Consider the following 23,175-nt stretch of genomic DNA (forward strand, 5'->3'; position numbering starts at 1 on the left):
TGTAGTAATTAAGACACTTTAATGGAATTCTCATGTTATAATAAGCTTGTTCCCACAGCTGACTCAGGAATACAGCAGAGCACCTGAAACCCAGCAGGTGGAATTTCTCCTTTTAAACAGTGATCTGCACATCTCCCATGTGGAGAGGTGTGCCTACATAATTTTATAATGAAGTAATACAAGGCTGCATATTTTTTACAAGGAAGTGATAGGATAGATTTGTTAATGCTGCAAATCCAAGGAGTCTCCAACACCAAGACAATTCCCTTTTTGCCTTGTTTTCTCACAGTTTGTAATCAGAAGTTCCCCTGGCAAAAGAGGAACAATTCAGGTCAGCTTACAGAATTCGCTCATTTTCACAAGAGGCCACTCCATAACCAAGTAATGAAAAGGATCCCATCAGCCACAACAGAAGCTGGACAAGGCCTCTGAAGTCTGAGCTCAGGAGGGAAACTACCTGAGAGGGGAGGGCAAGGAGGCAGATTCTCCATGCTCACAAAGAAGACAAAAGCACACCTTATTTAAAAAAAAACTCTTTCCACTCTCACATTTATTTTTCCTAAAAACAGTCCTTGCTAATGTGTCCTGTTTCTCTTTTCCAATTCAGTGGCATTGGTGTAAGTACTCCATGGCACATGACTCTGGGGAGGCAGAGGAAGTGTCCCACAACTCAGTCACATTTCCATAGGAAAAGCTGACTCATAAATTACATCATCCTGGAGATGCTGACACAGGTTTGTAAGGAGCATCCGAATGACAAGTCCCAGGAACAGGCTGGAGCCACCTGAAGGCTGGCCCAGCTCTAGCAGAGCAGGAGGCCCTCCTTTGTTGCCAGGCGCTGCCGATGGATCTTGTCCTGCTGTAGCTCCTCGTGGTTCGGATGCCAGAGTTTCATGACAATCCTCTCAATGTTTAGAGCATAGACTGTGTGTGCAGGGATAACTTCTTTGTGCACCTGGAAATGCATGTTAGAAAACAAGTTGCACGCTTCCATAGACATTTCCCCACGTTGCCCAGGGAATAACCTCCCTCTACTCCAGGGTGCTCTGGGTGCCAGACCTGCAGAGTGGGAATAAAGGCTGTTTCACAGGGAGAGCTGCTCCTGCCAGCACTGCCACAGCAGCCAACTTACACCACTTTCTAAGGGAGTGGCATGGTAAGGAAATAGTCATTTTGCTCTTGGGGTGGTAATCAATAATTGGTCATCAAAACCTTAGAAACAACAATTCTGACTAAACACGAGATGGCTGTTTGATTACAGCTCTGTGGTCTGTATCCAGAGCTGTGAAACAAAATCCCAAGGCCTGTTCACAAAAGCAGAGATCATCAAGGGGGAATTTCTCACAGCTAATTTTAGACATTCAAAGTAGGCAATGTTCCCACAGCTGCCTGAGAGGGAGGGAACCACAGCCATACATCTCCAATGAAAATTCACCCAGCTGACCTTAAATGCCTCCCCAGGGTTGGGGTGATCATAGTTAATCCACTGCAGTGGTCTGCATGCCAGGACCAAGTATTCCTCTAAGTACCCAGGTGGAACATGAGAAGTAAGAAGGGACATGCCAGGTAAGTTATTTTGCTGCAGCACTGTCAAAACCTGTCTAGCTCAGTTCTGACATAATCACTGCAGTCTTGCTGCAGAGGAAGAGTTCACCCTTCTTGCACAGCTGTGAGACAGGGATTTCCTCATCAGCTCTGTGACCAAGGGGAGCAGAACAGGCATTAAACCATGAGTTAACACTGGGAACAAATCAAGGCCAAAGAATCTGACAGGCAAAGAAGGAAAGAGACTGCAGGAGGAGAAAACAAATCCCCCTCCATGCATGTAAACCACGTCTAAGACAGGCAGCTGGCACCCAGGACAACGCTGCCTGTGACACGAAGGTGTGACACGACCAGCTTACCTGCAATGCTTCAAAGAGGTCATACATGTTGACTGGAGGCAGCGATGCTGGCAGAGTGTCCCCAGAGCAGGCCAGGAGCAGGGCTGCCTGCTGCTCAGCATCATCAGGAGCAGGCGGGGGGGCCAGGCTCTGACCTGCTGAGGGCGTCGCGCTGCTCGGGGGGCTGGGGGCAGAGCAGGCAGGAAGACATCCCAGTCACAAAAACAGCACCAGCGGTGGCAGTCACACAGCAGGGGCCCTGCTTTTCTACACCAGCTCATGTGGCCCATATGTACATAAAATTATTTCAGCTCTAATAAAAATTTCTTTAAAATTCCAGTTTAATAAAAAGAGTGCAGACAGATCCTCAACATGCCTCAGCACTGCTTAAATGGTCTTGGCTGTGCAACTTCTGTTCCTTGCAGCCAATAGTTTCTATCCAGCATAAAAATTAAGGCACACACAACATTAAACTGAAACTCTGGCTATTAGGCAGAGTTGTTTGTAGTGCTATAATCAAATCTTAAAACACCCACGACCTCCTGTCAACTGCTAGAAGCTGCCACAGGCAAACAAAACTGCCTTCTCATACACACATGCAGGCAGATGCACTGCACAAGCTCTTTGACACTGAGGCTCCAAACAAGAGGACCTTGAAGCTCTGCCAACTGGAAATACGTGCCAAGGAACCATAAACCCATTTGGATGCAAGAAATAACAGGATGGAAGTGTCCTGCAGGTCCTCACTGACATTTCAATCCTATGGTACAACAGCCAGGCCTAAAGGCAGAGAATTCCTGTGTTACTGAAGTTTACAAAAAGCAGTAATAAACTAATGGACAAGCAGAGGTAAGGAACAGAGGTCTAATACTGTCCTACAGTCCAGTGCTGGGAAATCCCCATATTCTCACTCCCTGTTTAGCTGTACAATCCTCCATACCAATGCCTTCCTAGTGTGTGAAAGCAAAATAATAAAAGAAGACACTGAACCATGGAGTTATTCCAAGACTAGCAAAATCCATTTACATTATCAGTGTGCTGAGAGCTCCTTACCACTCAATTAAATTGTTATAAGCAACAACACTGTTCTTCAGATATGGCTGAGGGTTGACATTGCTTCCAAAGGCATACTTGAAATGGCCATCCCTCAGACGATAGGCTTTCCTCCTGGATATCACAGAGGTCAGAATGTCCTTAAGATGGTTCTGCAAAAAAACCCAAATCTTAGGACGTGTGGTGATGTGTAGGACACTCATGGCTAGGAGAAGGGCCTCACCAACTGGCAAGACAGAAGCAGTGCTGCTATGACCACAAGGACCTAAAGATGGAAGGGAACCAGTATCTGGACAAGCTACAGGATGTTTTCATTATCCAGCAGATGGATACAGAGAACATGGCATTTTGTGAGTACTGTAAGCATCAGCCTGGCAACTATACTTTAGTATGTGATGTCCTGCTTCAAATGTCAAAGGGGTGTCTTCAATGCTAGGAAATTCCCAACCTCTGATTAAGGTTAAGATTTCGTAACTGACATTAAATGTTACACTTGAACTGAAATACAGGCCCTGAAATGACAGTGAAAAGCCACTCACTCATCTTTTTCATTTGCCTGAAAAGCGATGGAGAAGGAATCATATGAAAAAAACAAGCAGACAACTTCTAAATTTGGCCTCACTGCCAGATGGGGAATTCAGGTTGGCCTCCACATCCTGAGTGCAGAAAGCCATCCACACATCAGTGCTCCAAGCAGTGGCTGTGTCATTCCTGGGATGTATAAAGTGAGGCACCACCAATGGCCAAAGCCAAACCAGGGCTTCACCTGCAGATATCACCTGATCCTGTTGCTTCACGGCCAGGCCAGACACTGTGCCTTTAACAGGTTGCTTTTCATAGAACTGGTCAAACTGGCATTCCCATTCTGTCCCTGCTTTTAAGTGACAGGAACAGTATTTTCCACAACAGCTACTTAACATGCCTGGGGTACTGTGCAGGTACTTCACAATTAACACTTGCAGGCAGAAGTCCAAGACTTTACATCTAGGGCACTACAAACCTGGAAGCCTCTCGATTCTCACATTACTCTGGGGCAAAAGGGCAATTGGAGAACAATCAGAGCAGCAGGTTTCCTCCCCATGCTGAGGGACAACACCTCAGACTTGCACACAAGAGCCTTTTGCTGCTGGTGTCATGAGACCACTGCTGCCACCCAGCCCAGCCTCACCTCCACAGCGTAAACAACAGCTGTCACTGCCTCCTCAGTGACATTGTCCAGCCCATGCTCATATGCAGTTACAATCATCCTTCCTTCCAGCTGGCCACGTGTTGGCAGCATCATGGTGTGAGAGCAGAGCTTCAAATCATCATCTTCCTGAGGATCCTTTGCCACAAACTGCTGGGCTCCTGACAGTGGATTCTGAGGCTGGAACCGGTGCTGTCATGAACACAACATTAAAGCATAAGATAATATTCATTCAGACCCTTTGGTTCATCAAGGGGACATCCCTTCTCCAAGCAGAAAGCATACACCTATAAAAACATAAAAAATCCTCCCCAGGATACTCTCCCAACCCCCAATGACTTGCAGCTGAAGACATTGCTAAGTCAGTGTTGGTATGCTTTCAGTGAACTTGTCCAGCAGCACCCCAAACCACCTGAACGTTGGGTATCCACAACACACTGCAGCCAGAAATTCTACACAGCACATGAAGACTCACCTGCTCTGGTCTGCTCTGTACCTCCCCACCTGCTAGATTTGTTTGATTCTCCTGTGAGTCCCAAATATGGTCAGCCACTGTCCTTTTTATCTCCTTTCACATTACCCAGGCCAGTGACTGGACTTCCACATCTCTCAGACACCTCCTTCCATGCTGAAGAGTTCTCATCTATTTAATCATTTCTGGTACAGAAGGGTGTCTATTTACTTACTCTCTGTACAGTTTCCCTCTAGACTAAAACCCATGATTCTAAACTTGTGTGATTGATTCTTACATCTCTCTAATGCTTTAAACTTAGACCAATTCCAGCCCTAATTTCATACTCCAGTCTCCCTGTGCACTTTTACTACTTTAAGCAGAGCTGTGTTACTGAGCAGCCACTAATTCTGAGATGGATTATGACTCTTTTTCAGAACTGACTTGGTTATTTAGGGAAAAAACCCATCACAGAACAGGAATTCATACCAGAAGGTGGCATTTCCCAGGCCGCATGTATTCCAGCACAAATCCTTTGCTGCACTATGTCTCAAGCTCTCAGTGCTTGTGGTGGCTCCTCAGTCCCCAAATAAACGGGGGGTAACAAAGCAAATGTAAATTACTGATCCTTGAGCCCAGATATGTGCTTGGCCCAGCTCTAACCCACAAGGGAACAAGACTCATCATACTCCCAACAACTCTCCCACGGCTCTGGAATGGAGATTGCTGCAAGGCTCTTACGGGGAACGAGGACAAACACAGACTATAAATATGAACAATGAACATGCAGCAAAGTGGATTTCTCACATCTTAGTTTCCAGGGAGAAAGGGGAGCTGCTTTAGTGAAAGGACAGTGTGGCATCAGAGTGAAAAACCAATCCATCCACTACTGATGTGAAAGCAGGTTTCCCTCCCCATAATTCTAAAGATTTATGCTTTCATTACAGGAAAGTCACATGCCTGGAAAAAAAGACCTTCAAAATGTAAGCAACTTTCAAGGGGAATGTGGTTTGGGAGAGCAGAAGCCAACTGGAATGGACCTGTGGTCATTCACAGTGTTACTCTGACCAGTGAGGGAAACATTACGAAATCTCAAGGCACTTCCAAGTTCACACTACTCAGGAATTCCACTAGCCCATTAATCATAACATGCACTTCATACAGTGCTTACTGCCAAGCATTCCTGAACATGTGTATAAACACACACTAGAAATCTGGTGTATTGTAGGGGCATTGAGCAAATCAAATTCTAAGCCTTCCACTACACCACAGCTTGCTTCTCAAACTCTCAGCTACTTGCCGCTGAAGAGTTACAGTGAAGTTTTAAGACAGACAAGGCAACACAGACTGAATTCAGAACATCACAATTCAGGTTGCAGCTGTGAGCACTGCAAAGTATTTCAACAATTTCTAAATACAAGGAGCTTTCAGCTGGGGCATCCCTCTGGAACACTGGTCTCAAGTGCACACACTCACAGTGCCTAATCATAGTCCCTAGAAGGGCTCTATGCACCTTATCAAACCCTGCTTGTTGAAGAGAATGCCTCATCCCAAATCTCTGTCACACCAGGCCCTTCCACATTGGTCTGGCAGCATAGAAACAACTGCAGAACAGGGGTGTGACAGTGCTGGGTGAAGGTACAGAGCCTTTGCTGCAAAGTGAACTGGATCTTGCACATTTCTATGCCATCTACCAGAAGACAGCACCTTTGAAAGGCATCTTCGGCTCTGGAACAAACAACTGGACCTTCTAAAAACATTACACCCAAGGAATATCTTGCTTCTAACACTTTGGGTTGCAGAGGTAATCACAGAATTCTGTCTGACTGCCTGAATAAATAGGAAATCACTTGCTTTAAGAATCTGGCAGATGTGTAACGAGAACCACAGACACACTTACATCAAACTTTTGGCGAACTGAAGAAATCTTTTTCTTCCCTTTGGGTTTTCCAGGTTTAGTTGCAGAGCCACCTGGCCATGGCAGAGATCCAGCACCTTCTACAAATGGAAAAGAAAAAATAAAACAAAACCAAAAAAGTAACTCTGTGTTGCTGATTTAGGGCCAGGATGAAAGCCTTAACATTTGGCCACCTGCTAAGCCTTAATCCAAAATCAACAGCCACAGCCCAAAGAAAGGTCTTCCGAGGGGAGAACACTTTTGATAGCCCTTCTCTTCCTTTGTCAGCCCCTTGCTAGTTTGACTCACTCATCACCCATGACTTATGTAGCAATTTCTGTCCAAACAAAACCCATAGTGAAAGGAGAGAGATAAGCATAGCCTGTCATGAAAGCCAAAAGGAAGGAAAAAGTCATTTGCAGAGAGCTTGCCTAGAGGTGGATTCTCCTCCCCCCAACTCCTGGATTACTAATTTTTCTCTGTTTCTGTATTTTCAAGTTCTTTTACTCAGAGTTTGGATTACAACGCAGGAGACGCCAGAATTCTTGTTCAGACTTAGTTGTTTATTATATCTTATCTTTAGCACAGCTGCACAGTGTGCCTCCAAGGTTGTTAGGGTGGAAAATGGCTGTGATTTTAACTTTCCAAGCTTTTTAAAGTCTAAATTAACCAATTATGACATGCTAAGTAATATGTTTTTACTTACAATCCAATTACCAACTTTTCATGCCCGCAATGCAGAACTTTTGACCCAATGATAGAGGATTCAGATTTGTGAAGAAGGAGAAAGAAGAAGACATAAATCCACACCCAAAATCCTCCATAATGTTACACTTATATGTAATTATATCCCAAAAACCTAAATTCTCTAAACCCAGGGTTCCAGCACTGGATCAGGTCAAATGTTAAACCATCTGGATTAAGCAGTCTGACTCCCCAGTCCTCCTTCTGCTTCAGCAAGCTTTGTCATGGATCCTTATTGAACACCACAGCTGATTGTTCTGTTACACTGAAGAGAAGGAGAGGGGAGAAAAACTGCAGAGGCCACTGAGCCCAGGAGCAGCATGACACTAATGTGACCAGTGAGTGAACAGCTGAAAAAGTGGTTACTGTTTAGTACCAATAAATAAATATATTTGGTCACATCATCAGCTCAAAAGTCCACTGAATGCTGTCTGACAGCTACACCTACAGTAGGCCAAACCACATCCTGATAATCACGCAGCACTTGGAAAGTACAGCCTAGCAAATTTCCTGCTGACAGGTTTATAGCATCTCTGAGCAATTAATTCCTTCAGGAACACTGGGGCTTAAGACAGCACTGCATTGGATGTGTGTGCACTCACTGACAGGGAACAAGTGCAACTCAGAGACTGGACAGCCCTCTCGTGGCTACAGAGGCAGCCTCTGCTTTGTGCCTCCAGTACCCTCCTTCCCTGGTTTTGCACTGCAAGTGAGCATCCTTTTCCTTTGGAGCAGAGCATGCCCTGAGCTGGGTCCCTGCCCACCTCCAGGGAGCTTGGACAGCTCAGCTCTGAAGGGACTTCAGCTGCCTTCAAAGCAGAGGCTGAAGCTCTGCTGCCAGGCAATTCTGACAGCAATGTCTTAGACATTCCCTGGCCACACCTCAGCCAGAATTTGCCATTTCCTCTAGACAGGGACAAGAAGTGACAGCAGCCTTTCCACATCTCACCACTCACAACCGGGCTATCCTCAGGCACACTCACTGAGCACTGACCAACACCCAGTTGTGGTTCTCTCCTGCTCCCAACAGGCTGCCACAGTTCTCACCAGCTTCACACCAATCTGTTGATCTCTGGCTGTCCCAGCTATGCTTAATTTGCTGTAATCAAGAATTAACCATGTTTAATTTGCTGTAGTTAGGAATTCATAAATACAGTTATATCACAGCCCTGTTTGTAAGGAATGAAGCTGGCAAAAAGACCTTGGCTATGGGCAGCTTCCCACACTCAGAGCTGGAGCACAAGCAGAGTGTTCTCTGCCATGGAAAAAAATTTCTAATACACGACTGTAAGGAACAGGCTAAACTAGAGGATTCAGGTGAAGTTTTTGAATGATCAGCTGCTAAGAAGGTATTAGAAACAACCCACACACACACAGATGGCACATTCTTCCTACATAAAAAAAAGTTAACCATGAAGTTTAGCTACGTCCTATTAGAAAGGTGGAAACCCATAGCCTACAAACCCTGTTGTCAAAATCCACTGGTCAGTTTAAGAAATTAAAAGATAATAAAAAACCTCCCCGAAACTCATAAGGCTGGTGTCACTACTCATCAATACATCACAGGAGAGGCCCTAATAATGGGACATAGGAAACCACGGTGGAACACCACATCAAAGACCCCACTTGCCCTTCATCAGGATCCCAGGATCATCAAAACAATGCTACTTCTCTCAGATATTTCAGTTTTTACAGGTCTTATTCTTCCTCCTTCTCTCCTCCATAGCAGGTCAGACCCCTTCTAGTCAGGGGAGATTAGGTGCACTAAGGACAGACACAGAAATGACCTGTGCTATTCCAGAGCTCTCAATACAAGCACACCCCTAGCTCCCAATGTCACCACACTCCAGGCCCTTCTTCCTTGCCAGAAGTCTCACACAGCTCCACTTGTGACAGTACCCTCAGCTGTGTGACTAGAGAAAGTGCAGTGGATGGAGATGGAAATTGCAAACACTCTTTTCTCTGACAATGTACTACAGATACAATGTTACAGCCAAGTCTGAATTTTCAAAATACCTTTTTTAAAAAAATAATGCAGTAGCTTTTAAATTAAATAGCAATTAAATTTTTAGGCTTTGACAGCAGATCTGAAAGATGCAACTTAATTGAATCTCAATGTGCACATTTAACAAGAACTTAGCCAGACTCAGTTTAAAACAAGGAAAAGATAAGATACAATCTCCTATTCTCCACTATAATGAACCCATAGCAGAATTTTTGGTTCCTTTTCCAGGTTTTCATATTAACAAGCCTAATGCACTAGATGAAGAAAGCAAAATTTCCCTCTAGCATTCTAAGAAAACCAGTACTTGTCTTCCTGGCTACAAATGACAAGGCTGGGTTGGCTCAGGTGTGGAAGATGTCAGCGGCTTTTATTTAATCTTGCTAGCAACGGAATCAGACCTCAACAAGCCACAGCAATGGCTGCTGCTCTGCCTTCCAAGATCAGCAACAGATAAAAAACATTTTTCTAAGAACTGCCACGTCTGCATAGCACCATCATGATGGCACCAGCCAGTCCAGACAGAGCCTGTCAGGTTTTCCTGACGTGCTACATGAGGAAAGGACAAAGACACAGAGAAAGTCACCACAGAAGGAAGCAGAGAGGCAGAGAAAACACACATTTTCCACTCCCGTTTACTTGATCTTCAGTTGGGGGGGTTGTTTGTTTTAATCTTCTTGCAGGAACAAGGGTTTTGGTCAGGTATTCTGCTGCTATTTGGCTGATATTCTGCTCACACTCGCATTTTCTTACTTTTCGTCCCTTCTCAACACTCTGGAGACAAGCAAACACAAGCAACTGAGCTCATCTCACGGCTGAAAGCCCTCTAAGCAAAGCCTGCGGACAAACCTGACAAAATAAAATGCTCCTGTTATTCCACATGAGTTCTAATTCACTGAACCATCTTTTAATTGCCTCCAGACTACTACTAAATAAATTAAATCCTTACATCACTAACTCAAGTGTTTGCAATTGTCTCAGTTTTATTGTTAACATTTAGCTAAGAAAGGCGGTAACAGTTCAAGCAAGACACATTAACTGAAGAAACCCTGCTAACCTGAGTGCTTGCAACTGTCCAACAAACAGGGTAAGCTTAGTGAGCAAGTCCATGCAAGGTTAAGAAAGGATTTAAACCAGAGCTCCTCTTGATGGATTTTTTTGGGGAAGAAAAAATCCCAGTGTGCTGGTTTGGGGTGGAAGACGGTTAATATTTTCCATACTGGCTTGTATGGGACTGTGTTTTGGATTTGTGCTAAGAGTAATGTTGGTAACACAGGCATGTTTTCATTCCTGCTGAGCAACCCTGACACAGAGTCAAGGGCTTTTTTGCTCCTCACCCCATCCCACTAGCGAGGAGCCTGGCAGTGCACAAGGACTTGGGAGGGGCCACAGCCAGGAGAGCTGACCCCAAATGGTCATCCTTCACATCAGAATAGACAACACAACTCCCTCCCTCTCCACTGCCAAGCCCTAAATGTCCCATGCCAGAGAGGCTGTGGAACTGGGATTTGAAGTTTGGATGACCAACAGCCTAAGCAGATGAGAGGAGGAAATGCAAAGTATTCTCAAAATGGGTCACATTCACCCAATGCTCCCCTAAATCCCAGGTGGAACCACTACTTCAAGAGGCAGCAAAATTTGGATCAGATGGGTTTGTTTGCATAGTTCAACATATGTTATAATCACTCCTAAAAAATACTTTCCCCAAGGGTTCTTATTCCAATACAATACAACATCAAGTACAATTTTACCACTGACCACAAGATTATTTTTTAATACAAAATAGCATTTTAAGGATGGTTCTTTCCCTTTATCTCTCACACGAAGGTGGAAAGTACATGCATCAGTAACCCTTGTGATTGCGTGCCAAGTGCCTCAAAAACACTTCTTTAAAGTTACTTCTTTCCATGAATCATGAAGTAAACACCTTCTACCCAAAAGACAGTGGCTGAGACAAAAGCCTGTTAGCTTTCCATTCTTACATGGAGAAAAAAAAAAAAAAAAGAAACAAACCACAAAAAAAAATTAGCAGGTGTCAGACTGGCATCTAGGGGAAGAAAAAGAAATCTAGATGTTAACAGCTAGTATTCCACTTGTACTGCATTTTCCTGGGCTTGCACGTACAACCCTACACCACACACAGCTGATAGTGAGATTTACCAGTCAGTGGCCCAGAAAGAGGTATCTCAGCACAGATCAGCTCCCAAATCATTGGGAGACTCTGCACTCATCTGTGGACAGCAAAACTGAGACTATAGAAGGGACTAGCAGAACACACTGTTAGCTCCACAGCACCAAACCATGTCTTTAAGACCACAGACCCGTGACTAAGCTGGCTTATGCAACCTGTGGACAGAGAGCCAGCCAAAGCTTGCCTGAAAGCCCTGGAGGTGACCAGCACTGGGGAAGGATCATGGCCAGCTGGCTCACCACTACATGCTATCACTGACCTGCTGAACCACTACAACCAGGGTTCTTCAAAGGCTGTGAAGAGAGCAGCTGCAACAGGACAAGAGCAAATCTCCTCCAAGGACTTGAAATTAAAGGTCAGGCAGGAAATAATGAGCATTTGGAAGGCACCTGTGGAGCAGGACCTTGCTCTGCTGGGGCTCCTACCTTCAACACATTCCTAAACAGCCTTGAAAAAGGGACACCTGGGAGAACTTGCTGACAAATCCTGACCAGACAGCTGCAGAGGAGCTGCCATGACTAAGTGGCATAAACAGACTGGCTAAAGAGACAAATGACATTCAATACAGCTAAGCCCAGAGTGTGCACACAGGAATAAACAACCCCAACATCAGTCACATGGCAAGACGCTCTAACCTGATCACTGCCTCTCAGAAACAGGACCTCTGAGCTATGAACTCTACCCCAACACTCACAGCAGCTCAGTGCTGAGCTCAGAGAACAGACACTGTCTCCCTCCCCCTCCTCATTTAGACTCAGCTGCTCCAGGTAATAATCAGGGGAATCACTGTTCTTGTGCTTTCTTTTTATAATCCATCTGTAATTAATTAATCTAAGTCGAAAGCAAGGAGCAGCAGATTCAGACATAAACCTTCTGATTTACATGAGTCCAGACCCCTAAAGGGAACAAGTCGAGGACACACAAGGTGTTTCTGAAGTTCAATCAAGAGCAAACAAAGCAAGTTTGCAGGTAGGGGTGATTAACATTTAAATAGCACAGCTGGTACAGTTAAGGACCAGCTCCAACACAAAAACCTGCGGGCATCTATGAGTTTTTCAGGTTTTACTTCCTCTAGCTACAACAGGCACCTCCATAACAGGTATTCTGTCCTCTCAAGAAACTCATCTCTCAGGTCCCGTATGAGCTGTAACAATTTTCTCTCCCCTCCTACACAGCAGTTCCGTATCGCAAATTGCACCTCAATTGCCCTTGCTACCACAGCTCTGCATTGAGAGCTCTTTTGAAGACCAAACAAAACACACCCTGCAACCCTGAGGACAGCCATTCTAGACACTCAAAAAGTTAATATGTTACTCTAGATGCTCACAAAATTAAAATGTTATCTGCAGACAATTGGGTTAATTGGTCATAGCTCAACTAAGGCCCACTGTAAGCACTTTTCTATCAGATATGTACTTGAAATCAAGATCAGTCAGGAATACCCAGCTCTCCAAAATGACCTCCCCAGCAGAGAAAGGAACAAAGTACAGAGGAGGAAGAAAGTGGTAAGCAAAGCAGATCAAAGAGAAAGCTGCATCTGCCTTTACCCTTCAACTCACAGCAGACACCCAATCCAGAAATCAAACCAGATTATCACAGGCAGCAATCCAGCATCAGCCTCTAACCAAGCACACACAGCTTAGTCATAGAAGTATCTCTGCTGAAATCAGCTGAATCACTATTTTGCTAGCTTTTTGCCTGTGGGGAAAAAACCCCATGAATATTGAGGCTCAGAAAATTGGGGTACGGTGTAGACACACCCCAAACACACAAGTTGCACAGTGTTACACCCAGTGTTTAATGAGGCTTCTCAGGACTTACCTGGGGCAGAAACCAAGATCTGGCATCGGGTGAGAATAGCCAGGAGGAAATCGTTGTGAGAGTGGACTGTGGAGAGACAGAGAGCTCATTAGCAGCACATCAGTGCCCACAGACACCCCCTCAAAGCCATCCTAAAGCAGCTCCCTAAGCTTTCCCACAGCTGGGTTCTCCCCAGCTGCTCAGTTACAAAGGCAGAGTTTTCAATTTAAGTTTTTTTGAGAGTTTACTTCTACTGGGCCCAGAATCTACTATTATGACAACAACACAAAAGACACTACACACAGCATGGAAAACAATTAGGTCACTTCGCAGTGTTACACACACACACACACAAAGTGTTATAGCTACTTGTCTCTGTGTATTCAGCCAGTAAGAGGAGGAGCAGCTGTCTCCTCTTGCCATGCAGGCACCAGACTGCACTGCTTTTGGTTTTGCTAGAAAATCCACCAAAACGAGAATCAGCCCCACAAAGATAAAGTCAACTCAAACAGGTTCTAACAAAACAGAACTTCCTTGCAGAGGTTTACCGGAACATAGAGTAATCGTGCACTAGAGAAAGTGAAAATAACTTCATAGGCAGGATCAGAGGGTTACAGGATCCTCTTTGGGGTCTAAGCACCAACATGCTCCCTGCCCTTCCCTACAGAGATCATGAATATGGAAGCCAGGAGTCCTCACAATGAGCTCAGCAACGCCCATCAGTGTTTGCAGACACACAAAGAAGCAAGGATCAAGGAATCTCATCCTTCAGCACTCCCACCTGCCATTCCCAAAGGCCAGGAAGGACCTGCCTGCAGCAAATTCACCTAGGTGAATTCAGGGTTCCCTCCCCTACTTCAGCCACAACCAAACGCAAAATACAGAAAGGACTGTGTCTCCACAGTGATATTTAAAAAATGGGTTTTTGGTTGCTGGAACAGCATATTTTAAGTTTTTACCACATTTACACAAGGCCAAATTGCCTCTCAGTGCCCGAGTTACAAAGGGACTTCCCTACGGAGGCCAGGGCACCTCCCACCATTTTAACTCCATTGCTTCCTATTTAACTCCTATTTCCCCCACAGCACTTTCCGCTTTCGGGAAGCACCGTGGAGCCGGGAGGAGCTTCCCACGCCTGGCAGGGCAAGGCAGGGAAATGACACACACGGTGTTTTTTTACCATTGTCTTGCGTGAGAAGCCTGCGCGCTTCCAGGTCAAACTCCTCCTTACTGATCTTCTGCTTGAACCAGAGCTTCAGGTTGGCCCAGTACCTAGGGAAGAGCAGGGAATCACAGAATCAATTCGGTTGGAAAAGACCTCCGAGATCATTGAGTCCAACCTACCAACACCACCGTGTCAACCAGACCACGGCACTGAGTGCTGCACCCAGTCTTTCCTTGAGCACCTCTAGGAACGGTGCAGACACCAGAGGAAAAGCACTGTTCCCACACCCAGAAGCAGCGCAGAGGTTTTGCACAGACACAGCACAAACGCGACGGGTCAGGGGAGGCCGAGAGGGGCCGGGCAGATCGCGCAGCCAACAGCCCCGATCCAGCCGGGCGGGACGGCCCAGGCCCGCATCCCCCGCTCCCTGAGGGCACTCACTGCTTCACGTTCTCGCCCAGCGCCTCACTGAGGCTCTTCTTGGCCGCCTCCAGCTCGCTCACGTAGGTCGCCATCACGACCGCCGCCGCCTGAGGGCCGTCACGTGCCCTTCGGTCACGTGGCCGGGGAGGGGGCGGTGCCGGCGCGCAGGCGCAGAGGAGGCGGCGGCGGCTCCAGGAGCAGCAGAGGGAAGCGTGTCGGGAATTGTTGCGGGAGCCGCAGCCATGCCGGGACTGCTGCTGGGGGACGAGGCGCCTAATTTTGAGGCGGACACCACGCAGGGCCGTATCCGCTTCCACGACTTCCTGGGAGACTCGTGAGTGCTTAGAGTTGTGGGACCGCAACTGGGGGTGGGCGCAGGGGGGTGGGATGTGCGCGCCGCCGGCGCTGCCCGGGGAGCAGGGACGGAGCGGAACCGCTCACCGCGTTCCTTCCACATGGGTGAACCCCGTGTACGCGGCGCAGTTCCACGGGCTTGCTCCAAAAATGTGGGGTTTTCTCGTGGAGCCGCAGCCCCGCGCCGGAGAGCTCGGGGGGTGGGCACGGCGGGATTCCCGGGGAGGGCGGTGGCGAGAGCCGCCCGTCCCCATCGTCGTCGTCTGCGCGGCCGGAGGGCGAGCCCAGCCCTGGAGGACAGGGAAGAGTCAGAGCCCGGGGCACGGCAAAACCAGGCTTGCCAGAGCAGCCCTTAGCCCAGGCCAGTCCCGGAGACCAGCTCGGGTGTCACGTACATCCCGGCAGTGTGAGCCCGGGCGTGTGAAGGTGCAGTGACAAAGGCTCTGGTCCTGCTTGAGCCCGACCTGGAAAGCCACGTGCCTTCGGGCACCATTTCCCGCACAGCCAGCTGCTCCATTTCTGACACAAGCACAGCGTGTTTGGGACTCACTCCCGGCAACGCTTGGCAGGCTTGAATCAGCGTTTGGGTCCCCTTCTGTCGGCATTGTGAGCTTGAGCAAACGGAGAAAAAAGAACCCTCTTAGCTGCAGGCCTTCTGAAACTGGCTGTTCCGGCTTGGTCACACACGTGGTACCTTTCTCCTCGGTTGTTTCCTGCTATTTATTCAAGGAGCATAGTTATTGTATGAAGAGACTCGGCACCAGTGGCCAGGTAGCTGCCCCGTTAAGTCCTGGTGACTCGTGGCAGTCACACGGCTCTGGCAGAGCTGCAGAGGGCCTCACTTGATCCTTCCAACTGCATTCCCAAATGTCTCAGATAGAACTTTCCCCCACTGCTGTGGTGCTGGGGGCCAGGTGAAGATCGGTGCAGTAAGATATGTGAGTGTTGAGCTGAGAAATGGTGCAACGAGTCCCTGGCAGGGAATTTGAAGTGCTAGGGGTGCTTTTGCTTTAGTCCCAGGGAAGTCCTGAGAGCCTTTTTGCTCCAGCCCATCATGCTGCTTGCTGGGCTGCATTGCTGCCTTTCTCTGTGCACTGCTTACCTTACTGGTGAAGTGTAGGATTAGTATTTGCCAGCTCTAAAGACTCAAAATCTATTGCTGCCAAGCTGTGGCCAAAAGCAAGGTAGCTGTGTCATTGTAACAAGAGCCACAATACGATGTTAACTTCTGGCCTTCCCTGTTGATTAATTCTTACTTTTTCATGAAGTGCATCTAGCAGCTCACAGCCGCAGCTGGGTTTGAGGCTTGGTCCTCTCCCATTCTTTTGAGTTGCATGATATACATGTGTATCTCCTCGTGGAGATGAGGTGTAGGGGGTAGTGGCCAGTCTCGTGAATCAGTGACCATCTCTGCAATAACCTGGCTGGCAGGTTGGCATCTGCATCCCCTCACGCATGGGGTCTCTGGGTACAGTGTACACAGAGCTCCCCCAAACTTCCTCACATGGCACAGTGTCCACCTCCATGTCAAGAACCACGGGCTGTTCCAGTATGTCCTGTAGGATCCTGGAGGGAGAGCGGGGAGTGAGGTGCAGGGAGTTTCTGAGAGCAGGGCTTATCTCATGGAGGTTTCTAGTGATAGGGAAGGAAGAGTTCCCAGGGCAGGATTTCCTTATCAGAGAGATGAGCTGTTCCTGCCCTCCACGCCATGCACTCTCCACAGCTTTTTGTCTGCAGCACAAACCAGAATGACATCTCACCTTCACACCAGCTCCTTCCCTCCCCTTCCAGGTGGGGTATCCTGTTCTCCCACCCGCGGGACTTCACCCCTGTGTGCACCACGGAGCTGGGCCGGGCGGCAAAGCTGGCAGCCGAGTTCAGCAAGCGCAACGTGAAGATGATCGCGCTCTCCATCGACAGCGTCCAGGACCATCTCTCCTGGTGCAAGGTACGGGCTGTGCAGGCGGGGCAGCTTGAGCTGCTGCCCTGCTCCAAAGGCCACAGGAGAGGCCCACACAGGCTTGGAGCTACATATGTCACATCCCAACGCATGGGGGTGCTAAAATTCAGGGCAGGAACGGGAAGGTCTTCTCCATCTTCACAGAGCACCCCACCAACTCCAGGGTGCTCTGTGTACTTTGATACAAGAGGAAAACAATGTTACTGCTGTCCCACCACTGGCCGGTAGGGTTAAATCATGTGGAGGTGATGCTAAAACCTCAGAGGAAGGCAACTATCCATAGACCCTCAGAAAGTTCTGTAATAAAACAGGAAAGGAAAAGAGGCATCAGAAGTGAGGAGGCAATTGTGGTTCATGCTTGGGTAGGGAAAACAGAGGACAAACAGGGACATGTTAAACATAAAACCACAAATAGGAGAATGTTAAATGTAGAACGAACATGAGGGAGTATTAAAAAAAGATAGGAGTGGAGTAACTTGGTGAAGGAACTTGAAAGGAACTAAAGACAAACTTCTGAAGGGAGCCTGTGTGTGCTGCCAGGGAGAATGGTTCCAGGGCTAGAGGCAGTAGGGGTCTAAAATGAGTATTTCAGACAGAAATGGCCGGAGTGTAAAAGTCCCTGGGTGAATTACCTGCCACTCTCTTAGCTCTTAATATTGGGAATGTTCTCACATATTTTCCAGGGGTGAGAGATGTGTGCAATAAGAGGCATTAAAGGTGAGAAATGTGTACACTTGAACATTATTTCATGACTGACTGGCTTTAGAAATTAGCTAATTGCCTTATTGCTAAATTGACCTTTGTACCTGAGTAGTGCATGGCCAGTGTCCGAGCAAGGGACATTGCCCTCAGAAGGGCCTGGGGAAAGCAATGTACAAATCCCAGTAAATGAGGTTTCTATGCTAGTCAAACTGGCTGAAGCCAGCAGTCAAATTAGCAAATAACATGTCATTAAACATAGAGAATTTGGGTTGTGCGTTTGTTAGGGAGTCTCATCTCGTGGTTGGCTAAAGCCCTTTGTGTTAGGGTATTGCTGACTTCTGCAAAGGCTTTGAATTTGCAAGAAGCTCTTCAATGAAATCAGCTTTGTGAAGGGCAGGCTCTTTCTTGCAGGAAGGCATTAAGTTGTGTCAAGGGAGGGAAGTGCTGAGCTCTCTCCAGGGCCTGCAGGGATATGTGGGGTTCAGCAGACTCAGGTGATCTGAAAAAGAGATGAACAACGAGCTGACTTTGCTGATGCCATGAAATTATTCAGCACAACCTCAGGTAAAACCAGGAGAAGTTGCAGATCAGCCTCTCGATGCTCGCTGAGGGGAGCCTTCCAGAAAAACCACAGAAAATGCAGTGATTCAAGCTGTGGTGAGCTTTCTGTCAGGCTGAGAGAAGCCTTGGAGACAGAGGTTTGGAAGTGTCAGCTCGGCACCTGTCAGAAAGAAACAGGTGAAAGTCCTCCAGAAAAAAAGATCCAACTGATGAGGACAAATCCACAGAAGACTGGAGTGTTCCATGCAGTCTGTGTTTCACTAGATTAAACTTAACAAATCCTAGGAGTGAGCAAACCTTTGGGCAGAACCCTCTGTGCAGCATTCCTAAACACACCTCTGCTTTCTCTTTGGATGAAGCTCCTAGCAGTAGTGAGAGGATGAAGCTGTTTTTCCCTGGAGCCCAGCCTGCAAGGAAGCAAGTGGGTAGGAGGGGTGGCCGAAATCCTGCATGAAACAATAAAGAAACTTCTGCTTGCTTTGCTGCCAAATTTCTGTGGGCAGCCTGGAAAGGTGGGGCCAGAGTGTAGCCAATAATCCTTGTGCCACTTTGTGCAGCTGTGCTTTCCAACCAGAGATGTCACAGCTATTCTTATCCATTCCTAGCCAAAAAATAGCCTTGCTCCAGGAACTGGAACAAGCCTGTAGCTCAGCCAGGGATTGATTCCCACTCTCCGACCTCCCCAGTTGGTGTGCTGCTTCTCCAAGGGCTGAATGAATGCCTGAGCTCCCGAAGCAGGCCTGGCTGGCACATGCTGTGCACATCAGAGGTTTCAGCGCTCTCTTTGGCCACTGATACCTGCACCTTGGTGAGTCGATGGTGAATAAATCACTCCAGTGACGCCTGGTTTCAGCTTGGACTCTGGAAAGAAAATTAGTTAATAGGGAAGCGAGTCATGGGTATTTTATTGCAAAACAGGGTGTGGTTCATGAGGCTGTTTTCTAGAGCTCCCCAGGTCATGAAGTTACGTGCAGTTTGGAGCGAGTTACAGTCCATAGGATTCAGGTATTACTTCTCAGAAACTCTCTCCGTCCTCCAACCCCTGCTCTGAAGAGAGGGATGGGTGGGTCTCATTTGCTGATGTCCATCTGCAGCCTCTTGTGACTCTGTGGGGCATTCAGCAGCATTTCTCCTCAGCTGAACTCTCCAGCTCTGCTTTCCTTCCCTGCTCTGCTCTGACAAGGCAGGTTTGCAGGACAACAGAACTGATTCCTTGCTTGCTTCCTAGGCAGGCCTGACCACAACCCAGCCGAGATAAACTGCCCCTTTGAACAGAGCAGTGGTGACTCAGAAAGGCCTGGGGAGAAAACAAGCAAAGAGAAAAGCTGGAAAGGAAACATCTGGCCACGTGTGCACCACTTGACCTGCTTGCAGCATCCTGAGCAGCTGGGTCAGGGCTACAGCCCCTTTTGTCAGCACCATCAGCCTAGGAGGGCTGAGGAGGGGTGCAGGGCCTGCCTGCTCTTACTGCTGTTGGTGTGCTCTGAGCAGTGCCAAGGTGCAGCATTTCCGACCCTGCCCTCCCTGAGTTCCCTCTGAGCTGGGCCCACCCTGCTCCTCCCCCACATTCAAAGCCTGGAGAAGGCAGAGAGATTTGTACATTGAAGTTATCAGCTGAGCTGATAATGCAGCACAGCAGTGTGAGGGAGGCTCACACCAGCATTGCAGTTAGTTCTGTCCCCTTGTAGCATGACAAGGGTGTAAGGAACAGTCTGCCCTGTTCTGGGGCAGGAACCTTGAATTACACTTGCTTTGATGCTGGCAGCTGCTCTGCCTGTGCTGCCTCGAGCAGGCTCCTCCCAGCACTGCTGGGGCTCAGTGTGACCTGTGAGGGTGGTACTGCAAAGTCCAGGGGTAACTTAAATGCCTTGCTCAAGTCCAGACCAGGCTTGGAGATGCTCAAAATACAGTTTCCCTGTATTTGTGAGGCCGTTCAAGTTTGAACTAGTACAGGGAGGAACCTCATAAACCAGGGTCACAAGGAAGAGCTTGCAGGGCTGTGGAGGGGGATGGTTTTCTCTTCTGTCCCAGACATGGTTCAGAAGGGAGTGAGCAGTGTCCCAGCACCTGTACTCAGGCTTCCACTCTTATTTTTTGAGAGTCTTTAGTTAAGTAAGCTGTGAGTGACTCACTAAATGGAATTGGTCCCTTGCACAAGACCTGTGAAGTGTTGGACCTTTGTTAGCTGTAGAGTTGCTGGTTTGCTCTGCCACTAGAGACAACAATTCCTTAAGAGCGCAGTTCAGTTGAGGTGTGACACCAGCACATCTGTCAGCAGTGCTAGATCCCGTACTTGGAGAGAGTTGGAAGAGGGACACTGTTCTCAGTGAAAGGTGGTTAAACCTCTCTGTGTCACTAACACGGGCAGGAATTCCCTGTTGCTCCATACCCACTGCCTGGGCAAAGCAGCTGGTCCACAGGGTGTGAGTGCAGACAGCCTAAGAACTGACCTCCAAGAACAAGGCACAGTCCAGCCTGGCACAAAGGTTTCTGGTTTGTCACCTGGTTTCTGGCAACTTCATGGAAGGCCATGAGCCCCTGGCTGTGCTATGCCAGCCTGAGACCTTGGGGCCAGGCGAGTCACGAGCTCCTGCAGCACAGCTGCTGAACGTTTCTGCCTGGCCTCTGTCTCTGTGATGGTGCCACAGCCAGGAGCAGGAACATCCCATGGCTTTGTCTTTGCAGGACATCAATGCCTACAACGGGGAACAGCCTGCAGAGAAGCTCCCCTTCCCCATCATTGCTGACAAGAACCGGGAGCTGGCCGTCAAGCTGGGCATGCTGGACCCAGATGAGCTGGACAAGGATGGGATGCCCCTGACCGCTCGCGTGGTGAGTGCCTGTCCCCACAGTGCCTTCCCAGAAGTACAGAACCACGCCCTGCTATCCTGCCCTGTGTCTGTGGGGCAGCTTACCTGGATGGACATAGCCATCCTCAGGAGCTGGGATGACTTCCTTGGGCTGGAACCATGGGTTGTCTCACAGAGAGAGGCAGCGCAGCGCTGGCCTTCTGGTGACCCACCCATCCTGGTTGTGCCTGTCCTAGACTTATTTTTGCCAGTCCTTGATCTACTGGACTTTCCCTCTCCCCTCATGTGCTTGCATTGGAAGGGCACATGTAGCAAAACAAGCTGGCATTGGACACAGGAGCTCCCAGAGCAAAACCACATTCCCTGGGCATCACTTGTTCTCCAGATCCCTACCATGGCATCCCCCTGTCCCAACACCTGTGATCAAGCAGGCCACCTCCCAGGAAAGGAGGGAACATCAGGGCTGAGCAGATCCAGCAGAGCACTCAGACAAATCTGCCCAGCCCCTGACCCTGTCTCCCTGTGCTCAGGTGTTCATTTTTGGCCCGGATAAGAAGCTGAAGCTCTCTATCCTGTACCCAGCCACCACTGGGAGAAACTTTGATGAGATCCTGAGAGTGGTGGACTCCCTGCAGCTCACAGCATACAAGAAGGTTGCTACCCCTGTGGACTGGAAGGTGAGAAGCAGAGCAAAGCTCAGAGCCAGGCACTGGAAACAGGCACTGAAATGGCAGCCAGCCTCCCTTGGAGGGACACCCACAGGGTGGGGGAAGCAGCAGGTGGAGGCAGCCTTACCTTTAAAGGCTCCTGTTTCTTGCAGCATAAGCTCCCAGTGAGTTGGGCCAGCTCACCCACCTCCTGGGAAAGCACACCTTTCTCCAGGGCTTGGAATCAAGGGGGAGCCAGCACCACCTGTCCAGGGGTGCCTAAGCAATAGGAATGGATGAGCAGACTCGGGCAAGCTGTGGTCCATCCAGCATAGCAGAGATGCTCAAACTCTCCCATCCTTACTCCCTGTTCCCATGGAAGTGCCATGAGGAGGAGCTGGGCTGTGGGAACCCATTGGCAGGGCTGGCAGATGGCACAGCTCTCCCTTTGGACATCACCCATGTCTCCTGGTGTAGCTCCCAGTCAGCCCTCACTGCTGGCTCCAGGCAGAGCTGCACAGGGCGTGCCTGGGGCTGAGCATTCACAGGGAGGTAGTGCCACCTGTGTCAAACCCTGCCGGCTCCTCACCGTTCCCATTTGCTCCCCAGCCCGGTGACAGTGTCATGGTCGTGCCCACCTTGCCTGACGAGGAAGCCAAGAAGCTCTTCCCCAAAGGGGTCTTCACGAAGGAGCTCCCGTCGGGCAAGAAGTACCTGCGCTACACCCCGCAGCCAGAGTGAGTGTCTGTCTGTCCGTCCATCCCGCCGGGATGCCAGGAGCCTTCCCAGGCCCAGCTCCTGCCCCTCTGACACCACACAATCCACAGCCTCGTACCGTCACACTGGTGGTGCACTGCAGTACTAAACCAACCCTCCTGTCCCCTTCACCCCCTACATCCCCTCAGAACTAAACCCTGGGTGTTTTCCTGCCTTGAGCCAGCCCTGCAGGGACGAGATGAGCAGACCAGTGGGGACTCCAGGGCCCGTGCTGTGGCATCTCTCCTGTTTGGTAGCAGCCATGCTTTTTCCAGAGGCGTGGTGAGAAGGGGTGTCCTGCTGGGACAGGGAGCTTTGGGAGCTCCAAACTGCTGCATGCCTTTCAGAGCAGCCGTCTAACACACCTTTGGTCCCATGAGTAGGGGAGGAGCTGCAGAGCCAAATCTCTCACTTCTTACTGCTTTCTCATCTCTTGCTGGAAGGTGATTGTTTCCAAGTTTTATGGAAGAGGGAATCGAGCAAATAAACTGACCTTCAGTAGTACCTGCAGTGTCCCTTGTGTGCCTGTGCTGGCCCCCATGGCACCCTGCACCATTTACTTTGTTCCCTGTGGCCGTGCAGCTGGGATT

General features: G+C 48.7%; 2 protein-coding genes across 2 annotated transcripts; one reads left to right on the forward strand and one right to left on the reverse strand.

Moving 5' to 3' along the window:
- TADA1 (transcriptional adaptor 1) lies at positions 1-14,953 on the reverse strand. The gene is made up of 8 exons (XM_048313173.1): positions 14,814-14,953; positions 14,388-14,479; positions 13,229-13,294; positions 6,474-6,571; positions 4,105-4,314; positions 2,937-3,088; positions 1,905-2,067; positions 1-955 (listed from the first exon to the last, which is right to left on the reverse strand). The coding sequence occupies exons 1-8, from the start codon at positions 14,885-14,887 to the stop codon at positions 803-805; spliced, it is 1,008 nt and encodes a 335-aa protein (XP_048169130.1). The 5' UTR covers positions 14,888-14,953; the 3' UTR covers positions 1-802.
- Positions 14,952-23,089, forward strand: PRDX6 (peroxiredoxin 6). The gene is made up of 5 exons (XM_048313174.1): positions 14,952-15,129; positions 16,941-17,097; positions 21,058-21,204; positions 21,713-21,859; positions 22,439-23,089. The coding sequence occupies exons 1-5, from the start codon at positions 15,038-15,040 to the stop codon at positions 22,568-22,570; spliced, it is 675 nt and encodes a 224-aa protein (XP_048169131.1). The 5' UTR covers positions 14,952-15,037; the 3' UTR covers positions 22,571-23,089.
- Positions 23,090-23,175: the final 86 nt, after the last annotated feature.

This window comes from Corvus hawaiiensis, chromosome 9 (assembly GCF_020740725.1).
Source record: "Corvus hawaiiensis isolate bCorHaw1 chromosome 9, bCorHaw1.pri.cur, whole genome shotgun sequence".
Taxonomy (NCBI): domain Eukaryota; kingdom Metazoa; phylum Chordata; class Aves; order Passeriformes; family Corvidae; genus Corvus; species Corvus hawaiiensis.